We start from the raw sequence: 24,434 nt of genomic DNA on the forward strand, positions 1-24,434 counted from the left end.
ACCAGTTCAAGATGTCTGAAAGGCAGCTGGAGATGTGAGACTCCTGGAGGTCAGCAGGAAAAGTAGACAGGAAAAGTATATCTAAGAATTATCAGCATAGAAACAGTTATTAAATTTATGGGACCTGCTGAGTTTACCAAGTGAAATATTTTAGAAGCAAGAGAGAAAAGGGCCCAGAACAGAACTCTGAGGGACACATAAAGTTAGTGGGGGGTGACTTGGAGATGGACCTAGCAAAGGAGACTGAGAAAGAGCATTCAGGTAGGAGGAGAATTAGGAGAGAGAGGTATCTGGAAAACCCAGAGAGAAAAGAATATTAAGGAACAGTGATTGTTTCAAAGGCTACAGAGAGGTCAAGGAGAATGAGGATTGAGGAAAGGTCACTAGACTGACAATTTCTCCAATTGCTTTGGAGAAAGCAATTTTGGTGGAATGTTAAGATTTTAAGCCAGATTTTAAGGAGTTAAGAAGAGCGCCAGAGGAGAAAAAGAGGAAGTTCCTATGGTAGGTTTCCAAAGTAAGTTTGGAAATCCCGTGTTGATTTAAAAAAAAAAAATCACAGCTTCTTGATGTAGTTGAGGCTGATTCTTTATGAGAGAAATAAAACTTATCAATGAGCAATAAATGACCTACTATTAGACTGATTCATGCTCAAGACAGATCACATACTACCTTCTGCAAGAGACCTTTCCTGGCTAGTTACCTCCATTGTTTTGGCCTTTTCTCTAGAAAATTATTTTTTGTCTTATATACATAATCATTTGCCTGTTCCCCCCCTTTAGAATGTGAGTTCCTTGAGAACAGGGATTATTTTTGTCTATTTCTGTATCCCTAGCTCTTAGCACAATGCCTGACACTCAATAAATGTTTGTTGATTGATTAGTTCAATATTGCTATTTCTGTCCTTTATGAGATCAAGTCAGCAGGTTACAATTTGGGCAAGAAGGCAAGCCAGCAGGCTCCAACTTTGAAGGAAATATTGTCTAGGACCGAAGGAACGATAGTTTTACTGTATTCTGCCCCAGGAAGATCACATTACTATGGAGTATTATATTCTGGTTTGAATGCCACATTTTAGGAATGACACTGATAAGCTGATGTGTACAGAGGTAGGTGACCATAAGCTGAGGTGGGGAAAGGGAGGCCACAGAAGTGATAACTCTACAAGAATTTGAAAAGTTGTCATGGAGAAAGAGGTTAATTTTGTCATAGCTGGCTCTAGAGGAGGGAATTTAGGAGCAAATAGTAGAAGTTACAGAATGACAAAGACACATATTTAGACTTGATGTTAAAGAAAAACTTCCTAATAATTAAAGTTACTGAAAAATGGGGAAAACATTGCTTTTGGAATAAGTGAATTTTCTACCACATAAGGATTCCAGTTGAATAACCATTATTTATGGTCATGTGAGTTAACAAGGTCAGAGTTTTATAAAGATACTTTATTTGAAACTATAGTTTGTGAATTATAGACCGATTGAAACAATGAATAAAATGAAAAACATTTATTAAGAACTAATGGTTGTGCCAAGCACTCTAGGGATACAAATAAATGCCCTTCAGGAACTTAACAAACTAATAGGAAAAACAATAACACACAATTAAGGGATTAGCTGGAAAGTTATTGGTGATTTATGGAGCTAGTGATGATTGACACACCCCATCCAGGAACAATGACAGAACTGATCTGATTATAGTTCTAGAATTGGAGAAGGAGATGAAGTGTGGAGTAGGGCAGTAAACAGTCAGGAGAGCTGGCCCTAAGTCTGACGTTCTTGCAACATTTGGATTCTGGTGGGGTGGAAAGGGGTCTATCTAAAAATCAAGAGAGATATATTTTCTAAGCTAAATCATAGAGAAGCCTAGAAGCCTAGCAAATAACTGTTCTTACATGAAATGTTTTCTTCTAGTTTGTATGAAGAAATGGATACTTTAATGTGACAAACTATCGTGCCATTATAGCACCATTACTTTTTTGGTCTAGAGCACCAATAATTTATCAGAAGAGAAAACACACACACACACACACACACACACACACACCCCAATATGAAATGTGCCAGGGCCAGGGAAGAGATCAATCCACTAGAGCAGGGATTATTTTATTAACTTTTTTTTATCTTAAACCTCTTTGACAATCTGTTGAAACCTATGAAACCCTTCTCAGAATAATGTCTTTAATGCATAAAATATGTAAGATGATAAAAGAAACATTATATTTAAATTATAAAATTTTTTAAAGCTCAACTATTTCAAGGGTCTTCAGTTAAGAACCCCTAAGCTAGAGGGATGAGGAAAAGTTTCCTGTAGAAAGGGAACAAGGGATTGATTCTAAGAGGTAAAATTGGAGTGCATTCCAGGTAGGAGAAAGTCAGTGGTTCAAACTTATGAAGACAGGAGATGGAGAGGCCTGTGTAAAATGAAGAACAGAAAAACCACTTTGGCTGGACAATGGACAGATGAGGACTTGTGTATAAAACATTTTGGAAAAGTAAATTTTAGCTTGGGCTTTAGGAGCCGAGCTTATAATTGGATCATAGAGACAATAGTAAACTATGGGAATTAATTGAATAGAAAAGTGGCATGATCAGGTCTAAACTTTAGGAAAATCTTTGACAGATTATTATTAGGCAGATCTTCAGCAGAAATTTCAGTTTTTTTTTTCAGGAAAAACATAAAATATTCTAATTAATACATTCCTGGATGTTTGATGATTTGATAAATTTCATTTTATAGCAAATTTCATACCAGGGAAACATTGAAAGAACTTATTTGTGCAAACACTTCACTGTCTCTAATATGAAACATTTATATTTTATGTGTTTTCCATATTTCTTGAAGTGTTATGCTTTTGATAAGAAAGAATAGCAGCAACTGTCTGGTTGATAAGTAAAGGATATTTTCATTATTTGCCAAAAACTTTCCAGGATATTCTGTTCCCAAAATAGAAGTTAAAAGTTAGTTTCAGTGACTTGGTTTGGACTTTGAACCAACCTTACTACCCATATTTTTTTTAAATTCACTCTTTTTTCCTTGATGATTTTAATACTTAAAACTCTTTTTTAATATTTAGTCTTTTTACTAATAGTCACAGAAAGAAATATAATAACCACTTTAGAAAACCACTGATGCCAACACTATTTCCTGATTTTCTAATCTTTGTGGTTCAAGAGGTTTTTATGAGTGTATTTGTTTAAAATTAACAGGAAAATTCTGATCTAGCAAGAATCATTCCAGTAAGGTAAATAGTCTTAGAGTAAGGTAAAAGGTTCCATTACCATTAACTGCACATTTTGGCTTTCTTTATATGAAAGATGGCTTTTGAATGTTTGAAAGAGCTTTCAATGTCTGGTGTGGTTTAGGCCCAAGACTTATATAGGCTTATGGGATTTAAAGCTGAGAAGGCCTTTAGAGACTCATAATTTTACAAAAGAGATGAGACCCAGAATGGTAAAATCATTTCAGGGTAGTTAGGTGGCTCAGTGGATTGAGAACCAGGCCTGGAGCTAGGAAGTTTGGGGTCCAAATTTGGTTTCAGACATTTTGTAGCTGGGTGACCCTTGGCAAGCCATTTAACCCCATATGCCTTGGCCTTACTGCTCTTTTGCCTTGGAACCAATTCAAAGTATAGATTTTAAGAAAGAAGGTTAGGATTTTTTTAAAAAATTGAGGTTTTGCAGGTTGTAACCACCGAAGTTGGGATTTGATCCCAGGTCTTCCGACTCAAGTGCCTGTGTTCTTTTCACTAGTTATGTAAAAGAAGGAACTGGTCTGTGGAATAAAGACACTTATTCCTGAGGTTTTCTGTTAGAAATTTAGGGGTGTCTGGAGTTAATTAGCAGTTAGAGAGAGGCTACTAGAGGTTTTCTCATACCACATGCTCCTCTTTGTGGAACATATATATATATATATGCAGGGTATAATGGCTACTGTGATTGATTTTGGCTCATGAAGACCTGGATTAAAATCCTGCCTCAGATACCTAATAGCTGGGAAACCATAGGCAAATCAACTAAACTTTGTGCCCCTCAATTTCTTCATCCATAAAATGGGACTAATCCTTACAGTGTCTACTACCTTACAGGGTTGCTCTGAAGCTCAAGTGAGATATGGGTAAAGGTCAAAGAAGACTTTAAAGTGCTACACATCAGTGATTTGTGTTCCCTCCGGACAAAATTCAGAACTTTTGGTTGGAAAGGTGCAGATTCATGCCTGTGTGTGTATATGTGTGTGTGAGAGAGAGACAGAGACAGGAGAGAGACAGAGAGGAGAAAGAGGGGAGGAAGAGGGAAAGAGGGAAGGGGGGGTGAAAGGTATAGTTGAGAAGTCTAGATTGAAGAGTAGAGATCATTTAATTTTAACATTTAGAGCTCAAAAGGGCCTCAGAGGATTAACTAATTCAGTTCCTTAATTTTACACCCAAGGAACCTGAGGACTAGACAGTAGGCAGTAGCAAGTTGGGAGCTGTATGGGGATCCTTGTAGTCTTCAGGCCTAAATGTCTCTACCCTTTTCCACGAGGGGGATCAATTTTAGAAAGGGCATCAGGGCCGAAATACTGAGACGTCACTATCCTGAAGGCCCCGAGCTAAATTCTGTTGGGTGAGGCCGAGGAGAGGGGGTAAGGAGGATGAAGGGGAGGTGTAAATTGGTGAGAGGAGAGGTCTGTGAGTGCGCGCCCACCCGCCTGAGTCTCTTAGGGGCCTAGGATTTAGAGCTGGAATTGCTTAGAGATCACCTAGTCCAATCCCTTTCATTTTGCAGATGAGGAAACTAAGACTGTGAGAATGATCCTGTTTCCTCAGTAGAATCTGGTCAAGGCGTAAGGGGAAAAAAAGGACAGGTCATCCTACTAAGGCCCCTCAAACTCCAAGACCCTAAGTGGCAGGCTCGAGGGGCGGTTGCCAGGGTGGGGGGGGCAGTTGGAGGCTCACGAGCCTGCCTCTGACCCCTCTCCCTTCCTCTGGCACTCTACTCCTTTCGCTCTGTGACGCAGGGAGCGGCCTCCCCCGCGGGAGGGGCCGGGGGGAGGGTAAGAAGGGGAGGAGGGAGGCGGGACCCAGCGAGGGGAGGGGGGAGGGGGGGAAAGGAGGAGGGAGGAAGGGAGGGAGGGGGCGGGGAGGAGCGACTAGGGGGCGGAGCCAGCGGCGGCTGAGGCCCCGCCCCGGGCCGAGCGAGGACGCTACGGAGCAGGCGCGTTGCTGCCCCTTGCCTTCTCCAGAGCTACTGCCGCCGCGGCCGCCGCCATTTGCACTGGGACCCCGGTGACAGGGGGTTGGCGGAGGGGAGGGAGGGGGGGGTGGGTCGGCGGCCACAGAAGAAGAGGAAGCGGCGGCAGAGGAGGAGGGGACAGAGGAAGGAGAGGCGGTGAAGGGGACGACGAAGACGGCTCAGGAAACGAAACCAACGCCGCCAGTGCCGCCGTCACCACCACCACCACCACCACCACCACCACCGCCACCACCACCACCACCACCACCACCACCACCACCACTACCACCGCCACCAGCAGCACCAGCAGCAGCAGCACCAGCACCAGCACCAGCAGCAGCGGCGGCGGCGGCGGCACCACAGCGATTGCTGCCGCCCGGGAAAACGCCGGGAGGAGCGGCGGTGAGGAGAGGCCGGGGCGGCTCGCAGGCCCCCGTGGGCGTCTCGCCGGCCAGAGTGTGCGCCTGAGGAGGAGGAGGAGGAGGAGGAGAGGAGGGAGAAGGGGGCGGGGGGGTCTCGGCGAGGGGCCGGAGCCGCCAGGGGCGGCGGCGGCGGCGGCTGCTGCTGGGGGGCAGGGGGCGGCGGCGGCGGCTGCGGGCGGGGCGGGGGAGAGTGGCCGCCGTTTGATGGATCCGAGGATCGCCTGGTTTCAGCCAGAGCAGCTCGGACCCTCCAACAGTTTGTGGATGCAGATTTGGGAGACAACCCAGGGGCTGAGGAACCTCTACTTCAACCACCACTGTCACAGCAGCGCCACGAGCAGTAGCAGCAGCAGCAGTAGCAGCAGCAGCAGTAGCAGCAGCAGCAGCGGCAGCAGCAGCAGCGGGAGCAGCAGCAGCAGCGGGAGCGGCACCAGCAGCAGCAGCAGCAACACGGGCAGCCCCAGCGGCCCCGCCGCCGCCTCCGCCGCCGCCACCGCCGCAGCCTCAGCCGGCCCCGCCACGGCCCCCGCCGGCGGCAGCAGCAGCAGCAGCAGCAGCCCCCCAGCTGAGGGCATGTACCGCCCCGGGGAGCGGCTCCTCGGCGGCCACGCACTGGCCCCGGAACAGCGGGACTTTCTGCCCTTAGAGACGACCAACAACAACAACAACCACCATCAGCCCGGGGCCTGGAGCCGGAGGGCTGGAGCCTCTGCTGCTGAAACCGCCGACCCCGCCGCGGGCAACAGTAACAAGAGGAAAAGGGACAACAAGGCTAGCACTTACGGACTCAACTACAGCCTGCTGAGCCCCAGCACGGCCCCGGCCTCCACTGCCGGGGTCGGGGCAGGCGGAGGGGGCGGTGGTAGGTTGGCTGGAACAGCGGGAACTGGAGGGTTGTACAGTGGTACCCCTTGGAAGAGGAGGAACTACAACCAGGGAGTCGTGGGGTGAGTGTTTCCACTTCACTATGGGGAGATTAACGTCATTGCACTCACACGGGGATGGAGGGGTGGGGACTGGAAAAGAGTAGAGGCTTCACACCACCTTTGCTGTGTGTGCACTTGGTTTCCACCTATTTGATGGAGGTGGTTTCCCTCCCCCCACCCACTCCTTCACCCCCTCCACAATTGTCCAATTGCCTCTGCCATCACACAGGAAGATGAGGTCACTTTTCATGGACATTTCTACCCCTAGGGGACATTAAAGGCCCATTTGATAAACTGGAGCCTTGAGGGGAGTACCTCCTTAACGAAAGTTTAAAATGGAAGATTACCCCCTATACCCCTATTGGAAACATGACAGTCTATTAAGGCTGTGGTCTGTGACTCATACTTGTTGGTTTTCTCTTCTCTTCCTGCTCTTCTTTTCTTTTAACAATTTTTTTTATACCTACCTGTATCTGGTCCATTAAGGAAAGGATACAAGGCTAAAGCTGTCATATGCTCTGCTTTGCAGAAGCTCAAGGCCCTAAAGAACTTTCCAGGAGTTTGATATGTAGGACCATCTTCCTACTCTATGTATCATAATAATGTGATATGTACCATAATGTTGTGAGGGTAGGATAGGTTCAGCTAATGCTTTACTAGAGGGATTAACTTTATGTTAATTAGCTCAAATGTTGCACCACCAGTGACTCTGTGTTTAAAGTTCAGCTATTACAAAATGGAATCTTACCTGACCCCTAGTGAATTATGTACATAAGCACACATTGATTCCAACTAGATTTGCCTTTTTGGAAATACTTCTATGCTAGAATGTGACAGGATTTGTTTTTTTTCTAGGTAGGTTTTGGATTATTTTCATTGTTTAGTAAATCTAATTAATGATTTTTCAAACTTTTTCTTTTCATTGTTTCATTTTGTGTGTGTACACTAAAATGGGCAGTGGAACAAATAAATTCCTGAGTATTGAGTCTTTTGGTTTTCCATCACCCATTAAATTTTAGTTCTTATTAGCAGTGATGAAAAGGATGGTCTCTGGCTTCTTGGAGTCTATGTAAAATGAATTGGTGTGTTCCATCAGGTTCTTTCTACTGGGCAGGTGTTTGCTTTATACTGCTGTTATAATTAATTCCCCTTTGAAAAGTGCTATTGAACATTTCATGCTTTGAATAGGTATACGCTTCACATTTATCCTCTGATTTTTATGAGAGGGACCTTTTAAGGTTAGAAAGGAGACCTAATGATAAGGATACATTATAAAAGTTAGTAGGGCGCTATCCATGGTGATCCTAATGTCTAGGTTAATAGGTCCAGGCTGAAATGGACAGTTGGAGCATTTTCAAATGTGAAAATAAACTCTTGATTTAACAAAGAAATTGATATTAAGAACTTCTGGTAACTTGAGAGATCCAGATGAATAATCATTGTCAAACTTAAAATAAATACTATAATTTTAATTTTTTGAAATCTTGGTGTGTCTGTGACTAAGAAAATAAAGCAAGTTATGAACATTGGCAACTTGTTAACGATACATTAGAAATGATGAATTATCTTACTATTAAACCTATACGATTTTGATTTTTTCACCTATATTTAGAAAATATAATGGTGACACATCAAACTAAAATCTCTCCATATGTAAAGTTCTTGTAGACAAAGGAAAATAATTGTGATTTAAATAATTTGTCCTTTCACATGGCTGCTGAGAGATCTATTTTTTTTTTGAATAGGTGATTTAAAATTCATTCAGAGAAAACTTTTTAAAAAAATTTAAAAAATTTAAAAAATTAAAAAAATCCATACTTTCTGTCTTAGATTTAATACTAAGCATTAGTTCTGAGGCAGAAGAGCAGTAAGGGCCAGGCTAGAGGAGTTAAGTGACTTGCCTAGGGTCCCTGTATAGCTGGGGAGTATCAGAGGTGAGCTCAGGACCTTCCATCTTTAGGCCTGGCTCTATCCAATGAACCACCTAGCTGCCCCTCATGTAAAATTTTACCAGTCTTCCGAAATTTTGCTTTGCTTCTGAGAATACCAACAGTTAAACAACTTTTTTTTTTTTTGGTGAGGGTCTTCCAGCTTTTTCAAAGCCAGTGAAGCAGTTGCCTAGGCTGATAATGTAAGAATATCTGTAGGGTTGAAAACTCTTTTGTTTGATTCATGGATCATATTTCTTTTCCTTTTGGTATGTATGGCCTGTCATTCTATATATTTAAAAAACTTAATTCAAAGTAACTGGAGTTTTTATACTTTCAGTGCAAATTAATATATGCAATTCTTAGATTAAATACAATGAAACTCATAAGCAGCAAACATTTATTGAGCACTTACTATGTCTAGCATTATTAGATGATAGGGATATGAAGGTGTATGACTTGAACCTTGTCTCCATGGATTTATAGTTTAGTTGGGGAGAGAAGTCATAAATATTAAAGAATAGAAGGTAGTACTATATATCTGGTATGGAGGCATTATGGTATGAAAATTTATCATATCGAAGGAGTGAATCTTAGAATTGTAAAGGGACTTCAAAGGCCCATCTAGTTCAGCCCTTTGACGTAAGAAATCTCTTCTATAATCATTTCTAACCTGGGTAAAATAATTTTTGCCATTGTGAGTCTCAGTTACATTGTCTTTAAAATAAGCAATTTGAACTGGATTATTTTTAAGGACTTTATGATTGTTTTTTTTTCTTTGATTTAGCCAAATTATTTTTTCATTCCTCCTAGAATAGGACCTGCATTTTCCTGTTGCCAAGCCTTTGGTCATGTGATCTATATCTGAAATACCCCCCTCCTCTTTTTTTTTTTTGTCTGAGACTTATATTTTTTAAAGCACTATTCAAGTACTACTTCTGCAAAGCAAAAAGTTTATTTGATTACTTCTTCTTCTGAATTTCTGAATTGTCTCTACCCCTTATTTGGTACTTAGCCTAATGGTATTGCTTCTTCTCCTTTTTATATGTGTATCATCTTCCACCAGCTTTTTAGTGGAGGACCTTGAATTCCAGGCTAAGGAGTTTATTAGATTTTACATAGCAGGCAGGTATAGAATTGTTGAATGCAGTCTGTCTTTCAGCAAGAGGATGGGAGAGTCTATTGACTGGAGCAAGTCCAGTTTGAAGACTTTTGTAAATCCAAATGTGAGACAATAAGAACTTGAATTAGGGTGATTGTAGTGGGAATGAAAATGAAAACATATTACATTGGTAAGATTGAATGACTGAATTTCTAGGGAAGGAGACTCTAAAATTTTGAGCCTTTGATGAGAAAATGACATTGGTAGAAATGAGAGAGTCAAAGGTGGAGGTGGTAGTGAAGTGGGAGAGTTGGCATTTTACATTTTTTTCTGAATTATGATAAAATGACACACTATGTAAGTGAAGGACACAATCTGGTCTGTTGTGTGCTCTGCAAAATAGCTTTAGCCTTGAATTCCTAGCACCTTCTCAATATTCTATCTGATAAGTGGATAGAGGAAGAAAAGATACATCTCTTTTTCTTATTCTCCAATGCCAATTTTATAATGGGTTTTTATCATAATGATAGAATCCTATAATTAGGATTGGTGGAATAGATTATTTTATCTCAAAAATGATTAGACAACAAATAAATACATGGGTTGAAACCAAAAAGTCAGAAGGAATTGAGAAGCTTGAATTTAAAGTTTTCACTTACCTCTGGTATGTGAAGCTGAAAATAGCACTTATAGCATTTTTTCATAGTCTGCTGTGTTCAGATTATTTAATCTCTTTGCTTGTGTAGTACATTATTACATTTTAATGTGCCAGAGTCTTGTGAAAATTTTGTGGGCCAGTAGAGGATTTTTTTTAGCTCATCATCAAGCCTGCACTAAACAATTTGATTCATATAATCTTTCATATTAATAGCTAAATAATTCAGTACCAAAATATTCTAGGTACTAAATTAAACAAAATGATTTATGTCATAACTTCCTTCTGTAAGACCTTTATTATTGCCCATGTATAATTTCCCCATTAGAGCCACAAAACTATTTCAGTGTATGGATTTCATTTTTTTCAGGTTTTAGTTGGTGAAAAGTGAAAGGAAACTGAGCCAGAAGAGTAATAGGCTCAACAATGAGATGATCCTCAAAAGCTTTGGTGTATAATTCAGGGAAATTAATATGACAAAGAGGTACTGGAAAATAGACTGGTGAAGGAAAGATATTTACAGTAGATAAATTGTGGCCTGTTTGCTTTGAATGTCCTGAACTTTTCCATTATCCATTTCTATATAGTCTGGTGTTTTTGTTTTCTTGTCTCTTAGCTTCTATCATTAAAATTGTTACCAAAGTAAATATTAGAATTAAGACCCCAGTAGCTTATTCCACAAGAGAATTTGTGCCTACTATGCTGAGGCATTACAGAAAGGATTCTCTCAATAATGGTGGTTGTTTTTGACCAGCAAACATATTAGGATATTTGAGTGAATAGAGAATTTAGATTAGGAGATGGGAACATATAGGAATACTAGAGTATTGAGGATTTTTTTTAACATGTAAGTACAATTCATTTTTAATATATGAAGCAAATTTACTGTGAAATAAAGTAACTGAGTATATTGTCATCAGAACATAAATAACATTTTGGTAAAAGAATGTTTTAGAGTCATCTTGTCAGGGACAAGTAGTATTGGTTACTTTTATGTGTTGTTAATAGGGGTTAAGGAATTTTGAAGCAATAGGTTGTCCACATTTAATATATGGTTGGTGGGTATTTTTGAGTAAAGGTAACTGATATTGAAATGAACACTTGCTAGCAATTCTGGTGGTCTTATTATTGGCTTGAAGTTTTTTCCCTTTTACTCATTTCTGCTGAGACAATTGGAAAGCTCAACCAGCTTCAGAAAGACAGCTGTCCAGAGAAGATTCTTTTAATCCTCAGAGACATTTTATTTGTTGCACAGAGCTGCTGTACTATATAAGAATGCCATTAAATTTCTCACACCATGTTAAGGGACACAGCCATATTATCAATGAAACATATGAGAGCTAAGGATAACTTTGAGATAGACTATTCAGTAACTCAGAACCAAACCTAGCAACTGACATATTTTCTTAAAATATGATAGACTTTGACAATTTTTTGTCTATAATGAATATATTATGCTAAGGATTTTGTTTACATATCAGAAAAAATTAATAAATACTTGGAGATGCTCATATTGGCTACTGTTTCCTATCTAGGCTTATCAGAAGCTTCAAATCTAAATGTGAAACTTCTTTTTCCTGTAAGTGTTGCTAACTGCTTTGGTAGAGAGAAAATTTGTCCACCTGGATGAAATCAAAGATCCACCTGAGTACTAGAGATTTCTCTGATTTTACTTTTTCCACTTGTGTGCCTAGATCTTCTAAGGAAGACCTATTTATTATAGGAGATAACATCTTTAGCAGCATCCTAATGATGTAGAGATCTTCATATTTTGGACATCGATTGCTTATGGACATACTAAAATGAAAAAAAAATTTACTGGTAGTATTGAGAACAGTTGCAACAACTTTAATTTTTAAACTTAAATTTTATTTTTGAACCGTTGTTTAGAGGCATTGTTTTTTATTTTTATATTTTCACCACATGTTTTGTTTTCAAAATAGGGTGAAGTGTTCTTTTTCATTCACATACTGCTCATTTTTCCAAGCAGACTTAATTTTTTGAAGCTTTATTTAATCCTAATAATATATAATAGTTTTGGAATGGATAATTTCATTGTAAATTGAGTGATTTAAGGGAGGTATGTTGAAAGCATTTTGTTTGTTGCTGACCATATTCATGCTTAAGAAGTCTTAGAGTTGAATAAATGCCTTTAGGATTTGTATTCTTACTTATCCTGGAATAAAATGTATAATATACTTAGATTTATTGAATACCCGAGAATTAGGCCCATTTTTATTTGCTTAATTACTTATGCATGCTTGACCCTCCCAAATAAACTTATTTATTAGTGTTATGAAAAGTTATTAAGTTCTATCAAAACACATTTGGTAATCCCCATAATGATAGAGTGCCCTTGTTTTTAAAATAAATAACTTTAAAATAACTTCGTCTTATTAATGTCAATTGAATTTGAATGTCCAATCTTGAATTTATTAGTTACTTAATAACTTTACTTTCCCGATACTTTTTAGCTTGATGTTTCTTTTCCTCTATTTCTTCTTGTCTGTTTTGTATTAAAATTAACCTTATTTTGGGTGTCTACTATCCACAAAACATTGTGCTAAATGCTATGGGAGATAAAATAAATGTAACATTCCCTGACTTCAAGAGTAATGTAATTTAGAGTGGCCCAAGATATGAAAAGTTAAATAGCAATAAAAGATTTAAATAGTAAAGTCAGTAATAGAGCTGTCATGAGACATCATTAAGTTGCCAGAAAAATTGCATTTCTATCCTCATGCTTGTCTTCTGCTCAAAAAATTTATTAGTTCTCTGTTGCCTATTGGCTTGACTTTAAAGCTTCTCCATAGTTTGGCACCAATCAACCTGTTCATCCCTTATCTTATACTGTTTCCACTTAATGTGGCACCCCTAATTATTGTCTTGTCCTATCTCCAGACTTTGCTTCCAAAGTATTCTCATATTTGGAATGTATTCCCTTCTCCTTCCCTTTTACCCATTGTGCTCCCTCCCCCCATTTGTTTCTGTCAAAATTAGTGGATTTCTTGTCCCAATCAGATAACACTTTTTCTGTGAAACCTCCTCTAACTTGACTTTTCTCTCTTTTCTGAAATATAGATATCCACTTTGTACTTCTCATTCTTCCTTTGAATTGTAATTACTTGTGTACTTGTTCCTTTCCCAATAGATTATAAGCTCTTTGAGTGCAAGACCTAAGTCATTTTTGCCTTTGCATTCTTTACTTTGAATGTGTAATTAGATATGTGTTTTTCATTGTTTGTTTATATGTGTGTAGGGTAAATTCAGAAGAGGATTGATAATTTCTGCCTGGGGTAATCTAGTCTAGGGAGGAAGGAGGAGAGTTTGAGTTTGTTATTAATCAGTACTTTGTGATTTTTATTTGAACCTGTAGTACCTAGCTTAGTATCCTCTGTAAAAACCCTTATTGATGAGAGGAGACAAGCAGGAAGAAGTGGAAATGGAGGATAAAATACTGTGCTGCAACTAGTAACACATTTACAAAGCCCTTTAAGAGTGTTTTCTTTGCAACAACCCTTTGAAACAGGTAGTACAAATATCATCAGAACCTGAGTTCAAACCCACAGAGTCCAAGTTTAGAAAATTTTCTACTATGCCAGTGCATAGCACAGTGCCAGGAACATAGTAAGTGCTTTATAAATGTTTGTTGACTACAACACATAACCTCCCTAAAATACTTTAAAACCTAGAATGAAAATAATTTCATGTCACTTTGAATCAATATGACCATCAAAATATCCTTAGTTTGAGGAAAAGGTGGAAATAAATATCAGAGGCTAGGCTTAGGATTCTTTTGGAATCAGTTATTTCTTCTTGGGGATACTTTGTCAAATTTGGATTCAGAAAATATCATTGATGGATTATGATTACCCATTGGTAATTACCACATTTAAGCTACATATGGGCAAATAGAGCCTAACTTACTTTTATCTTTTTTTTTTTACCTTTCCCCACTCTTTATGCCAGGATAAGTCTACACTTTCCCTGTTATATTTATACAGGAGGTAACTTCCATCTTGAAAATGAAAGCTTTTAACAATAAAAAATCCGAATATGACTTCAATTTAAATAAGAAGAAAGGGTAGTATATGTGTTTTTATGAAGTAAAACTGAATTTGTCTTTCTCTTTATCTTATTTCTTTCACTTGGACTCCAAATCATGATTATTACTAACTTTGAGCTAATTAACCTGTGTATCACTGAAGGAACTTACTCCAGTTTGCCTTCTAGAGGTAAATAACATGCTTCAGAGGCAAGAAATATATTATCAATTTATTTTGGATATTTCTGTTTATTTTTGTCTAAGATAATTGTTTTTGAACCAGTCTTTAGTGCAGAGGTGTCAAATATGTGGCCTTGCAATACTCCAGAGTACAGCTGGAACTAGATTAAAATGTAATTGGAAAATTTTAACACAATAAACTTAAAATAGAGCATTGATAATGCTAATATGTGATTTTCTGAAATCCTTTTCTATTTTAATTTAACATTATTGCTGTAGTGTATTATAAATCTTTGTGTATATGTTCATGCACCTATGTGTATCTATAGTTCTTTCATATACTTTGTGATCCTGAAAGTGCGTGGGTTTGATCAGAATGATGCTGACAAGGAAAGAGGGAAATCCACAAACAAAGGATTTTTTAGAAAATTAGTTACTTAAGATCAAAGGATTAGACCTAAGAAGATAACCCCTATATTTCATTTATTCCCACGCCTTTTACAAATAAGGAAACTGCAGCCTACAGATGTGGGACCCAACTTATTGCCTCTTCCAGATAGATAGGCCTGGAATTTAAATCCAAGTCTTTTAATTCTTAAGTCCAGTGCTCTTTTCATTGTATCTTTTCTGTCTCAGTCTTTGGGGAGATGAATAACTTAGTTTTTACTTTTTTTAAACTGATAGAACTGAATTATATAGAATTTGAAATATATGATGTGATAAAAGATTTCAATGATTTACTTTAAATCAATATAAAACTACAGCTATATAATGACCATTATACTCACAAAAATGTCAGGTATTTATAACTAATTTGTAGCTAATTAGGAATGTCAAAGTCTATTTTGTGAATAATATTAATGATGTACATTATAAAATCATAGAATTTTAGACTTTTGATCTACCTTCATTCCCCTCCTTTTAGAATTTTAAGAATCCAATAAAGTCACATACCTAGTGACAGAACCTGAGACTAGAAAACCTGAGTCATTTTTTTAGTCAGAGTTCAGAATTTTTTTCACTGTCAGGCTTTCCCCTTTTTGATAATTGAGATAATTCAAATGTTGTTAATTAGTAAACCTTATATTATGGCTAATTAGTAAAAAAAACATTATGTGCCTACTATATGTCAGGAACTGCTGGACAATGGGGATTCAGAGCTAAAAATCAAATAATCCCTACCCTCGATTCTTTTCTGGGAAACAGCATGTATGATAGCAATAAAACATGTGCAGGTGATTTTTAGGTGGTTGCCCTAGCACCTGGGATGGTAGGAAAGGCCTCATGGGAAGAGAAACATCAGTTAAACCTTAAAGGAAATGAGATATTTTAAGATGTGGAGATAGAAAGACAGTGCATTGCAGACTGTGTTAAAATTATGGAGGGCTAAAGATGGAGTTTTGTGTAAGAAATAGGAAGAAAGAAAGTCTGGCTGGATCATAGAGTGTCAAAGGGGGAGTAAAGTGTAATAAGGCTAGAAATGAATAGTTAGGAATATTACTTTGACAGTTATGTGGAGGGGAGGAGGCATTGCAGAAGGGAGAGGCTTGAGATAGTAAAAGTGGTGTAAAATTCAAATAGATATGGAACCCTGTGGGACAGCATATTGACTTAGAAAATCACAAATAAACATCTATTTTGGCTTAGATATATGTGTATATATATATATATATTTTAATTTCATTAAATGTTTCCCAATTACATTTTTAATATGGGTGGGACCTCATTTAGAAGTGTTTCTGGCTACAAGGGCTTGCAGGCCATGAATTTGACACCTATGACATAGATAATAAGATCATAGATTGACATCCAGAAAAGACCTTAAAGGCAAATCTGGTCCAACCCCTTCATTTTAAAGATGAGGGAACTGAATCTCTCAAAGAGATTAAGTTGATTGTCAAGGGTCAGAGGCATGATTTTTTGAATCTCTATCAAAAGGACTTGTATCTAGTTAGAACACTACTACACCTAAGGATGTTTTATTAAGTTCATTTTCTTGCCCCTTGCAGTACTGCTTTTGTATCTGGGATGGTATGGGCAGCAAAGGGGATATTTAACTTGATGGAAACAGTATGTGAAATTAAACAAAATAGTTTGTTTTGAAAGACCTTTCTTCTCTTCACTTAGACACAAGCTCAGTCACTTATTTGAAATAAACTTGTTTTCTGTTATGATTTAAATTGGTTATAATGTATATTTTTTACAATGAAAAATGTAGAGATTTTTGGTAGTGAATGGAGGAATTTTTAAGATTTGCCTGGTCTCTTTGAATAGCCTAGTTGATCAGTCAGTGTAAGTCAAAAAATAGAGTAGGGTCACTTATGCCAAATATTTTTTTAATGCCAAAATAATTTTGAAAAGGCTTAAAAAAACAATGAATTAACAACCCTTCAACTTCAAACCAGATCTTAAAGTCATTATTGTTGAAAAGTTGTAATAGGTAACGTAAACATACTTAAAAGGTTATTTCTTTACCTCTTTGATTTTTGGTTGTATAAAGTTTCATCAAAAGACATTTTAATTATGTTGTGTTTTTATAATGGAAATTTGCTTTATAATTTTATTTTGAAGTTTTATCTGTGTATTGTTTTCATGAGGACATACAATTGCATATTGGGTTCTAGAGTCAACAGAATGCCAGAATTTAACATTAATTATGATGGACTTTTTTTAGCTGACATCAGGTTGATTTCATTATAGATTTGTCTCATGAATTGAGGATGATAATATCCTTAAATGCTTTTTATGGCTATATTTTTAGTGAAAAATGTTTCACAACCATTCCATTAAATAAAAGAAAAATGTCCAAAAGGAAAACTTAAGGGTGCATAACATCTGTTCTTGGTCATAGGAGTTTATAGGAAAAATTGCCTTTTTTTTAGTGTTCTCTGGCTGTTTGAAGAACATCCCAAGAAAATAACAGTGTCCTAAAAGGGAACAGTGCAAACTACAGATTTTGTCGTAGCATATGTAGGAGGCATTCTGGCTCCAAGATTGGATTGTTCTCACATTAAAAAGAGTCATCAATGTCTTAGGTCAATGATCAGTCTATTCTTTTACTTTGGAGCACAGAGAAGCAGGGCTCTAATTTCTCATTATGTAAGCATGTCATCTTGATCTTTGTTTAATTCACAAAGGTAATGGGAATCATTTTTATCTAGACCAAGGGAACTATTTTACCCCTTGGTAACATAGTGAACATAAATTTCTTTTTAAACTAGCAATTGAGAAAGTACTTGGTAACAGCTTTTCTTTAAAAATGAATTTTATTGATACTTTTTTGTATTTATATCATAGCAATTTCTGGAAATTTCCCCACTTTCCTTCCACATTAAAAAATTCCCCGCATTCCAAATCAAACATTCCTTTGTAGCAAAAAAACCCAACAAAAAACAAAAAACAAACCATTTAAGCAAAATCAATTAAACCACATCTAACAGTGTTTATAAAATTTTACACAATTAGTCTCCTTTAGTGAGAGTAGTATAGCAATTCCCATTCAACAGGAGCGCTTATATCAAGCACTTATAACCTTGCCCCTTTGCTGTCTCCTTAGTATTTTTACAGTACATGTTTTTGGGACACTTAGTAATGTTTTAGTAGACTATTATCTAACTTTATGCATAGGTCTACTTCCCTTGGAAATGTAGATATGTAGACATGATTCCTTATCTAGTGTGGCATCTCATTTTTAAAGACTAAAGGTTTTGGACACCTAAAAAGTATTTTTCTTCTTTCTGATATTTAATGCTTATTTTTAGCTCCCATTTTCTCACCCCCTTTCCCAGTGAACTCGACAAAAACAAAAGCTGGTATTCTTAATCTTAGATAGTGGAAAATGTGTTCAAAAACAATTATACTGCCAAAAATCCCTCAAATTGGCTTTTACTTTAGTTTTGTTTACATAGCACATATGACCTGGAGCAATTTGTCTTCTTATTGAGAAGTTCCCCAGTGTCCCTATTTAAGTATGATTAAATTGCACTGGCTATGCCAACAAATTCCAAAAAACATTGAAAAAGAGTTGTGTTAAGGAAGAGGTAGACAATATGAAAAATGACTGTTCTTTTTAATTGTAAAGTCATAAAAATATTTTTATGGCATTTAAAAACCTTATTTTACCTACTCGACAAATATGAACACAAAAAAGGAAAATAAAATATCAAATAAAACCATATCATCAAATACTTTTTACTTTGATAAAAAAAAATATATACCTTAAAATAATTTATTTGCTCTGGATTTTCTTCTGATTACTTCTTCATCTGTGTACTTGGAAAGAATTTTGTTGTTATTTTTTATATAAATTATAGCCACATGTAATAATTATTCACCATTCAATGTCCAGTGTCACTTTTTCTTTTCATATTTCTTAATATTCAGTTTGTCTCCTTCTGTTCCTCCCTGCTGTCCACCCTACACAATAATAAGCTATTATGTTGATGCCTTAAAATGTATTAAGTAATTTCCCAATTGCTGTATGGTTGGGTTGCTTCTGTTCCTGCTTTCCTTACAAATAAAGCAGCTGTGAATATTACTGGTATACAGATAGGTTTTCTTTTCCTTTTAATAATAACAGTGAGGTGATCCACTTTCTATCTCAGTGACCCAAGCAGCAAAGTTGCAAAAACAATTGCTGATCTGATACCCTTCCCCCTAAAAAACAAGTACCCCTCAGATGTTTTTCTGTCTAAAGTTGAATTTTACCTCAGTGTTCTAGATCTCTCTGTAGGTACAGGAGATACTTTTCTTAAAGATTATGAAAAATGCAGATAGACAAGAAAGACCTAGACTAGTCTTTTAACATTTCTGGTCTGAAAAAAAATCTGAAACTATTACTGTTGGATTTTAAGCGAAGTCAAAAGTTTGCTTTTCAGTCTAAAAACAAGCCAATAAAGGCACTATAATGTGAGATGTTTTTTCTAATAATATAACAGTGTTGTGAATTTGAGTTGATTGGAAAATGAATCATTTTATATATTTAAAAATCCTTTAATTGTTTATTTTGAGACTAATAGTTTTTATGCTTGGTTTTTGTCCCCCAAATGCTACTCAGATTGTGTATTTGAAGCTCATTGATGACTTCTTCAACATTTTATGAAATTTACTAAATTTTTTTTCATGAGATTCCTCTCTCTTCCTTTGGCTTTCATGATTAGAATCTTCACAAAGCCATAGATGCAGAATTAGAGGGGACCTTAAGAGTCATCTAGGGTCAGTGAGGTGGCAAAGTAGATAGCAGTGCCAGGCCTGGGTTCAAATATGATCTCAGATACTTATTAGCTATGTGACCCTGAGTAGTTTTTTTAACCCTGTTTGCCTGGCCCCTTGCCCTTCAGTCTTACACTGAAACTAAGACAGAAAGTAAGTTTTTTTTTTTAAAGTAATCTATTCAAACTCCTCATCTTACAGAGGAGGAAGCTGAGATTCCAAAATAAGCAGCTTGATCAGTGTTATATAGGTAGTGGCCATCAGGATTTAAACCTACATCCTCTGACACCAAATTGAGCACTCTTTCCTACTGTATTTCTCTTTTTAGCTATTGTTTCCTTTAATGATGCTTCTTTTGCTTATTCTTTGACCACCTGCTCCTCTTCTATCCCCTGGTTATCATTGAAGTAGTATGGCATAGTTGGGGTAGAGGGATAGCCGTGGCAACAGGAAAACCTGGGTTCAAGTTCTGACTCAGCAGTCTACTTACTTGGGTGTATGTTCAGAGTATCCTAGGCAACTCTAAGCCTTCGATGTATGGGCAGAAGAGTTGCTGAACTTCATTGGTGAAAAGGAGTTCACTACATTGCAGAAATCATGGATGCAAACTCTACCTTCCCACCCGACAGTAAAAAGAAGTTACATTTTAGTCATATTATTTTAGAATTGTAAGGAACCTTAAAGGTCATCTAGCGCCATCTCTCATTTTATAGATGAGGAAATTGAGGCCCAGAGATCTGGAAACAGCTCTGGCCCAATGTTTTGAGAGCCAGTGGATGGAGCCCAGAACTAGGAGTCATGAAGACCTATTTTTGAATCTGCCTGAAAGCACATTTGTTACCTTTGGCAAGTCACTTATCTCTATGAATCTGTTTCTTCATCTTTAAAATGGGAATTTAAAAAAGGACCTCTCATAGGACTGTTGTGAAGTGATATTTATATTTTTCTACCCCTCGTTTCATATTTACATATATGTATGTGTGTGTATAATTTATATGTACAATATACATACACACATGTGTATGTATATGTATATATAGAGAAAGTGATTTGTAAACTTTAAAGTGCTATGTAAATTTTAGGCATTTTCAACATATGTTCTAATTTATTATTCCATTTTCATAAGTGCTCATATATTTAAGTTTTATAAAACGTTAACTATTAACAAAGCAATAAAATAAATATATAAAAAAGGATAAAATCTTGCCCTAAACTCTTTGTTTTTAATGAGGCAGAAATGAAAGCTCCAACAAATAAGCAATAGTTTTGTCATACAGTGCAAAGAAGCATGCTGGCCCTGGATTCAGAGGACCCAGGTTCATATCTCACATAAATCACTTCCAAAATGACCTTTGGACAGTCACTTTAGCTCTCTGATCCTCTTCTGTAAAATGAGAGGATTGGACTAGATGTCCTTCAGTCTCCTTTCCCCTCTACATCTATGGTCCTTTGATCCTAAAATGTTTTCTCCATATACTTAGTAAATGTATACTGTTTACAAATTAAAATATTTTGCTTGGTCCTGAGAGGGATATGAAGTCAGGCAAGGTTAAAGCACCTTCATATAGCTTGTAGTTTAAGGCTGGGTGGGGAAGGGAATGGAATTAAGTATGAGTATAGATATAACATGATAAAACATTCATTGTTTAGCTGTATCAGTTATGTCCAACTCTTGATGACCCCATTTGGGGTTTTCTTGGCAAGGATAGTGCTTTGCCATTTCTTTCCTCCAGCTCATTTTACAGATGAAAAACTGAGGCAAACAGGGTTAAGTGATTTCCCAGGGTCACACAACTAGTGATTGTCCGAGGCTGGATTTGAATCTAGGTCCTCCCAACTTTGGGGTCAGGGCTCTATCTAGATGCTGTTTTTATTTTTGTTTTGTTTTGTTTTGTTTTTTGTTTGTTTTTTTACCCCTTGGCAAAGGTACTGGAATGGTTTTCCATTTCCTTCTCCAGTTCATTTTACAAATGAGGAAACTAAGACAAACAAAGTTAAGTGAATTGCCCAGAGTCACATATAGTAAGTATATGAGACCAGATTTGAACTTAGGAATATATCTTCCTGACTCCAGGCCTAGCAGTCTTATCTACTGAACCACCTAGCTTCCTAATAAATGCATTAGAGGGTTCAAAATAGTGCTATATGAAGTTTGCAGGTGATGTGGAGTTGGGGAATCCAAGATGATTGATTTCTATGTTTGTAGCTCCATTTCTGTTTTCACTCTGGAGCTAAAAGTCCTTCAACTTCACCTGCTTATGACTTTTCCACCTGGCTAAGCCTTTTGTTATCTCCATCACTCATTATTCACCCTACCCTCTTCAAACAGAAGAACTCACCAGCTTGCCTCACTTACTAATTTCTTTTAGTGACTTCTTTCTCCCAGACTTTCAAGCTTGAAACTTGGAATCCTTGAATAGCCTTCCCTTCTTATGATCCAATCACCAAATCATGTAATTTTTGCTCATAAAAAGCCCTTAATTTAAATTCCATATCCTCTACCATTTCTTGGATATAGAGCCTTAATAATAACCTCATGACTAAATTATTGCAACAGCTGCCAATAATTATATTTCAACTCTTGTTCATTTTACCCCCTATAGAAACCTTCCCTCTCCAGCCATATTTGATAGGGTGGGAAATATTATTTCTCTCCTTTGGTTTACAGCTTAGTTGGAGAATTACAAGTTAACAGACACAATAAAATTATCAAGTGTTTAACTGTATACTTTCTTAGTTACAGAGTAGAAACAACAAACTAGAAAGGGGGTTGCAGCTGTTAGGGGAATAGTAAACAGATTTGAGAGTATGACTCAAAAATTAAAAAGTAGACACTTGTATAATATAGCATAAATGAATAGAAGGATGCTAATAACTACCAGCCAGCAGAAAATAGTCAAGTTGTGTTTAGTATTATCTATATGAGAAGACATAACAATATATACAATAAGTTTTTAGTAAAATTTCCTTAAAATGGTTAAATTTAAGTTTGAGATTTGGAAAAGGAGTATGCTAAAGCTCCAGTGTTTTGAAAATTTTATTTTAGAACATCTTATTTCTCATTGGTGCTGGGAAAAAATTACTTTATTGTTATATTTCTCAACAGCTTTAAAATGACTTAAAGTGAAGTATATCTCAATTTTTAAAAAATTCATTCAGCCAAATGTATTGTCAGAGAATTTTGGTTTGTCTAGTTTGTACTTGAATGTGTCTATACTAGAATACCTAAGAGTTTAGAGTTGGGAGGACTATTTTTTTGATGATTAACATACTACCTGTTTTTCAAGGGAACAGTGTATTTCAGTATTCTCTTAAGTAGTTCTGCTATCTGTGTTACTTACAAGTAAATTGTTATTAATGAAATAAAGTAGATTTAGGTAAAAGAAGTTTGGATTTATATTGATAAGATGTTTAGACACATTATATAAAACCTTGAAGGTTGCAAGCCACCCAGAGCTTATTTTTGAATAGAAGAATTTTTGAGTAGACGTCTCCTTTGATCCTCTGAATCATGTCAGGTAAGTGCTGTCACTATTATTCCCATTTTACTGATGAGTACATTCAGGCTGAGGGAAGAGTTAAGTGACTTACAACTAGTATATTGTCTGAGACTGGATTTGAATCTAGGTTTTCTTGACTTTCAAGTTCAGTACTCTGTCAACAATGCCAAATATATGTGTATGTTTTATATATGCACATACACACATATATATAGACATACATATATACTCATAAAGTATGTATAGGCACATATATGTTATATATACACACATTACATATAAATATAGACTGAGAGATCTAGGGAAATGAACTAATAGTAATAGATTAGTTGTGGTCTTCCTATTAATATAGATAGTTGTCAACATGTGATGATTTCACTATCTTTTCAAGCTGCACTTTTCTCTCTTAGTCATTGGATACAGAATAGAATAGAAGGAAGTAGCCTGGCTTAGGAGAGAGAATATAGGATTTGGAATCAGGAAGGATCTGGGTTCAGATCCTGCCCTGATTTTTATCAGCTTTTTGACCCTTTGGATATCATAATTTCTTTAAGCTTCAGCCCAACTCTCTAAGATTTAGTTATAGATGAGCATAAAATGTATGTGCATGGCATATAACTGACATCTAAATAAGTATTTTGAAATTCTTAGTGGAAAAATTAGAGTATAAAAGTACTTTTCTCATGCCAGTCTTCAAAGGAATAAAACTCTCTGGTATTTTACAGTTTTATACTTGTCACAATATAGGTCTGTTCATATACTTTTTTACAACTTTTCATTTCCATATTGGTGGAAAAGAGTTTTTTACCATATTTAGTTTGACAAAAATTATATGAATATGGAGTAGGAGATTTATCATCAGTTGAAGCTTTACATGAAATTTCTCCATTAAAAATAACTCAGGTTCCCAAAATATATTGAACTGTGGGGATAGAAAAGCAAGGTGCATAGTATTTATCCTTTTATTTCTCCTCCTAGAAAAACTTTGATTGGAATGAGGGGGAGAAAGAGATAATTGAAGTTAAGAAATAGAGGAGGGGAGAAAGGAATTAGAATTTTTCTTTAAAAAAAAAAAACTTTCTCCCTAAAACCAAGATTCCAATTAACAAACTAAAGCCAAAAAAACTGAGCTGCTGTAGGTAGACAACTGTCATTTTGATTTATAGAAAAACAAGCGCAACTTTACCTTCCCAGAATGAAATACAATGGAATGGAAAACAAAACTTTTAGAGTGAATATTCTAAATGGCATCTAT

General features: G+C 36.7%; 1 protein-coding gene across 7 annotated transcripts in view; it reads left to right on the forward strand.

Annotated features, from left to right (window-relative positions):
• The first annotated feature begins 5,482 nt into the window (after positions 1-5,482).
• The window catches only part of TENT4B (terminal nucleotidyltransferase 4B), a 54,434-nt gene continuing 35,482 nt past the window's right edge, over positions 5,483-24,434 (forward strand). For 2 of the 7 annotated variants that reach the window (XM_056812271.1, XM_056812270.1), the window contains exon 1: positions 5,723-6,579. In XM_056812271.1, the coding sequence (XP_056668249.1) occupies positions 5,837-6,579 (743 nt within the window). In that variant the 5' untranslated portion in view covers positions 5,723-5,836. Of the gene's footprint in view, positions 5,613-5,719; positions 6,580-24,434 lie in introns of those variants that run through there. The other 5 variants (XM_056812272.1, XM_056812273.1, XM_056812275.1 and 2 more) reach the window with 5 other exon arrangements.

The sequence above is a fragment of the Monodelphis domestica genome, chromosome 1, assembly GCF_027887165.1.
Source record: "Monodelphis domestica isolate mMonDom1 chromosome 1, mMonDom1.pri, whole genome shotgun sequence".
NCBI classification, from domain to species: Eukaryota; Metazoa; Chordata; class Mammalia; order Didelphimorphia; family Didelphidae; genus Monodelphis; species Monodelphis domestica.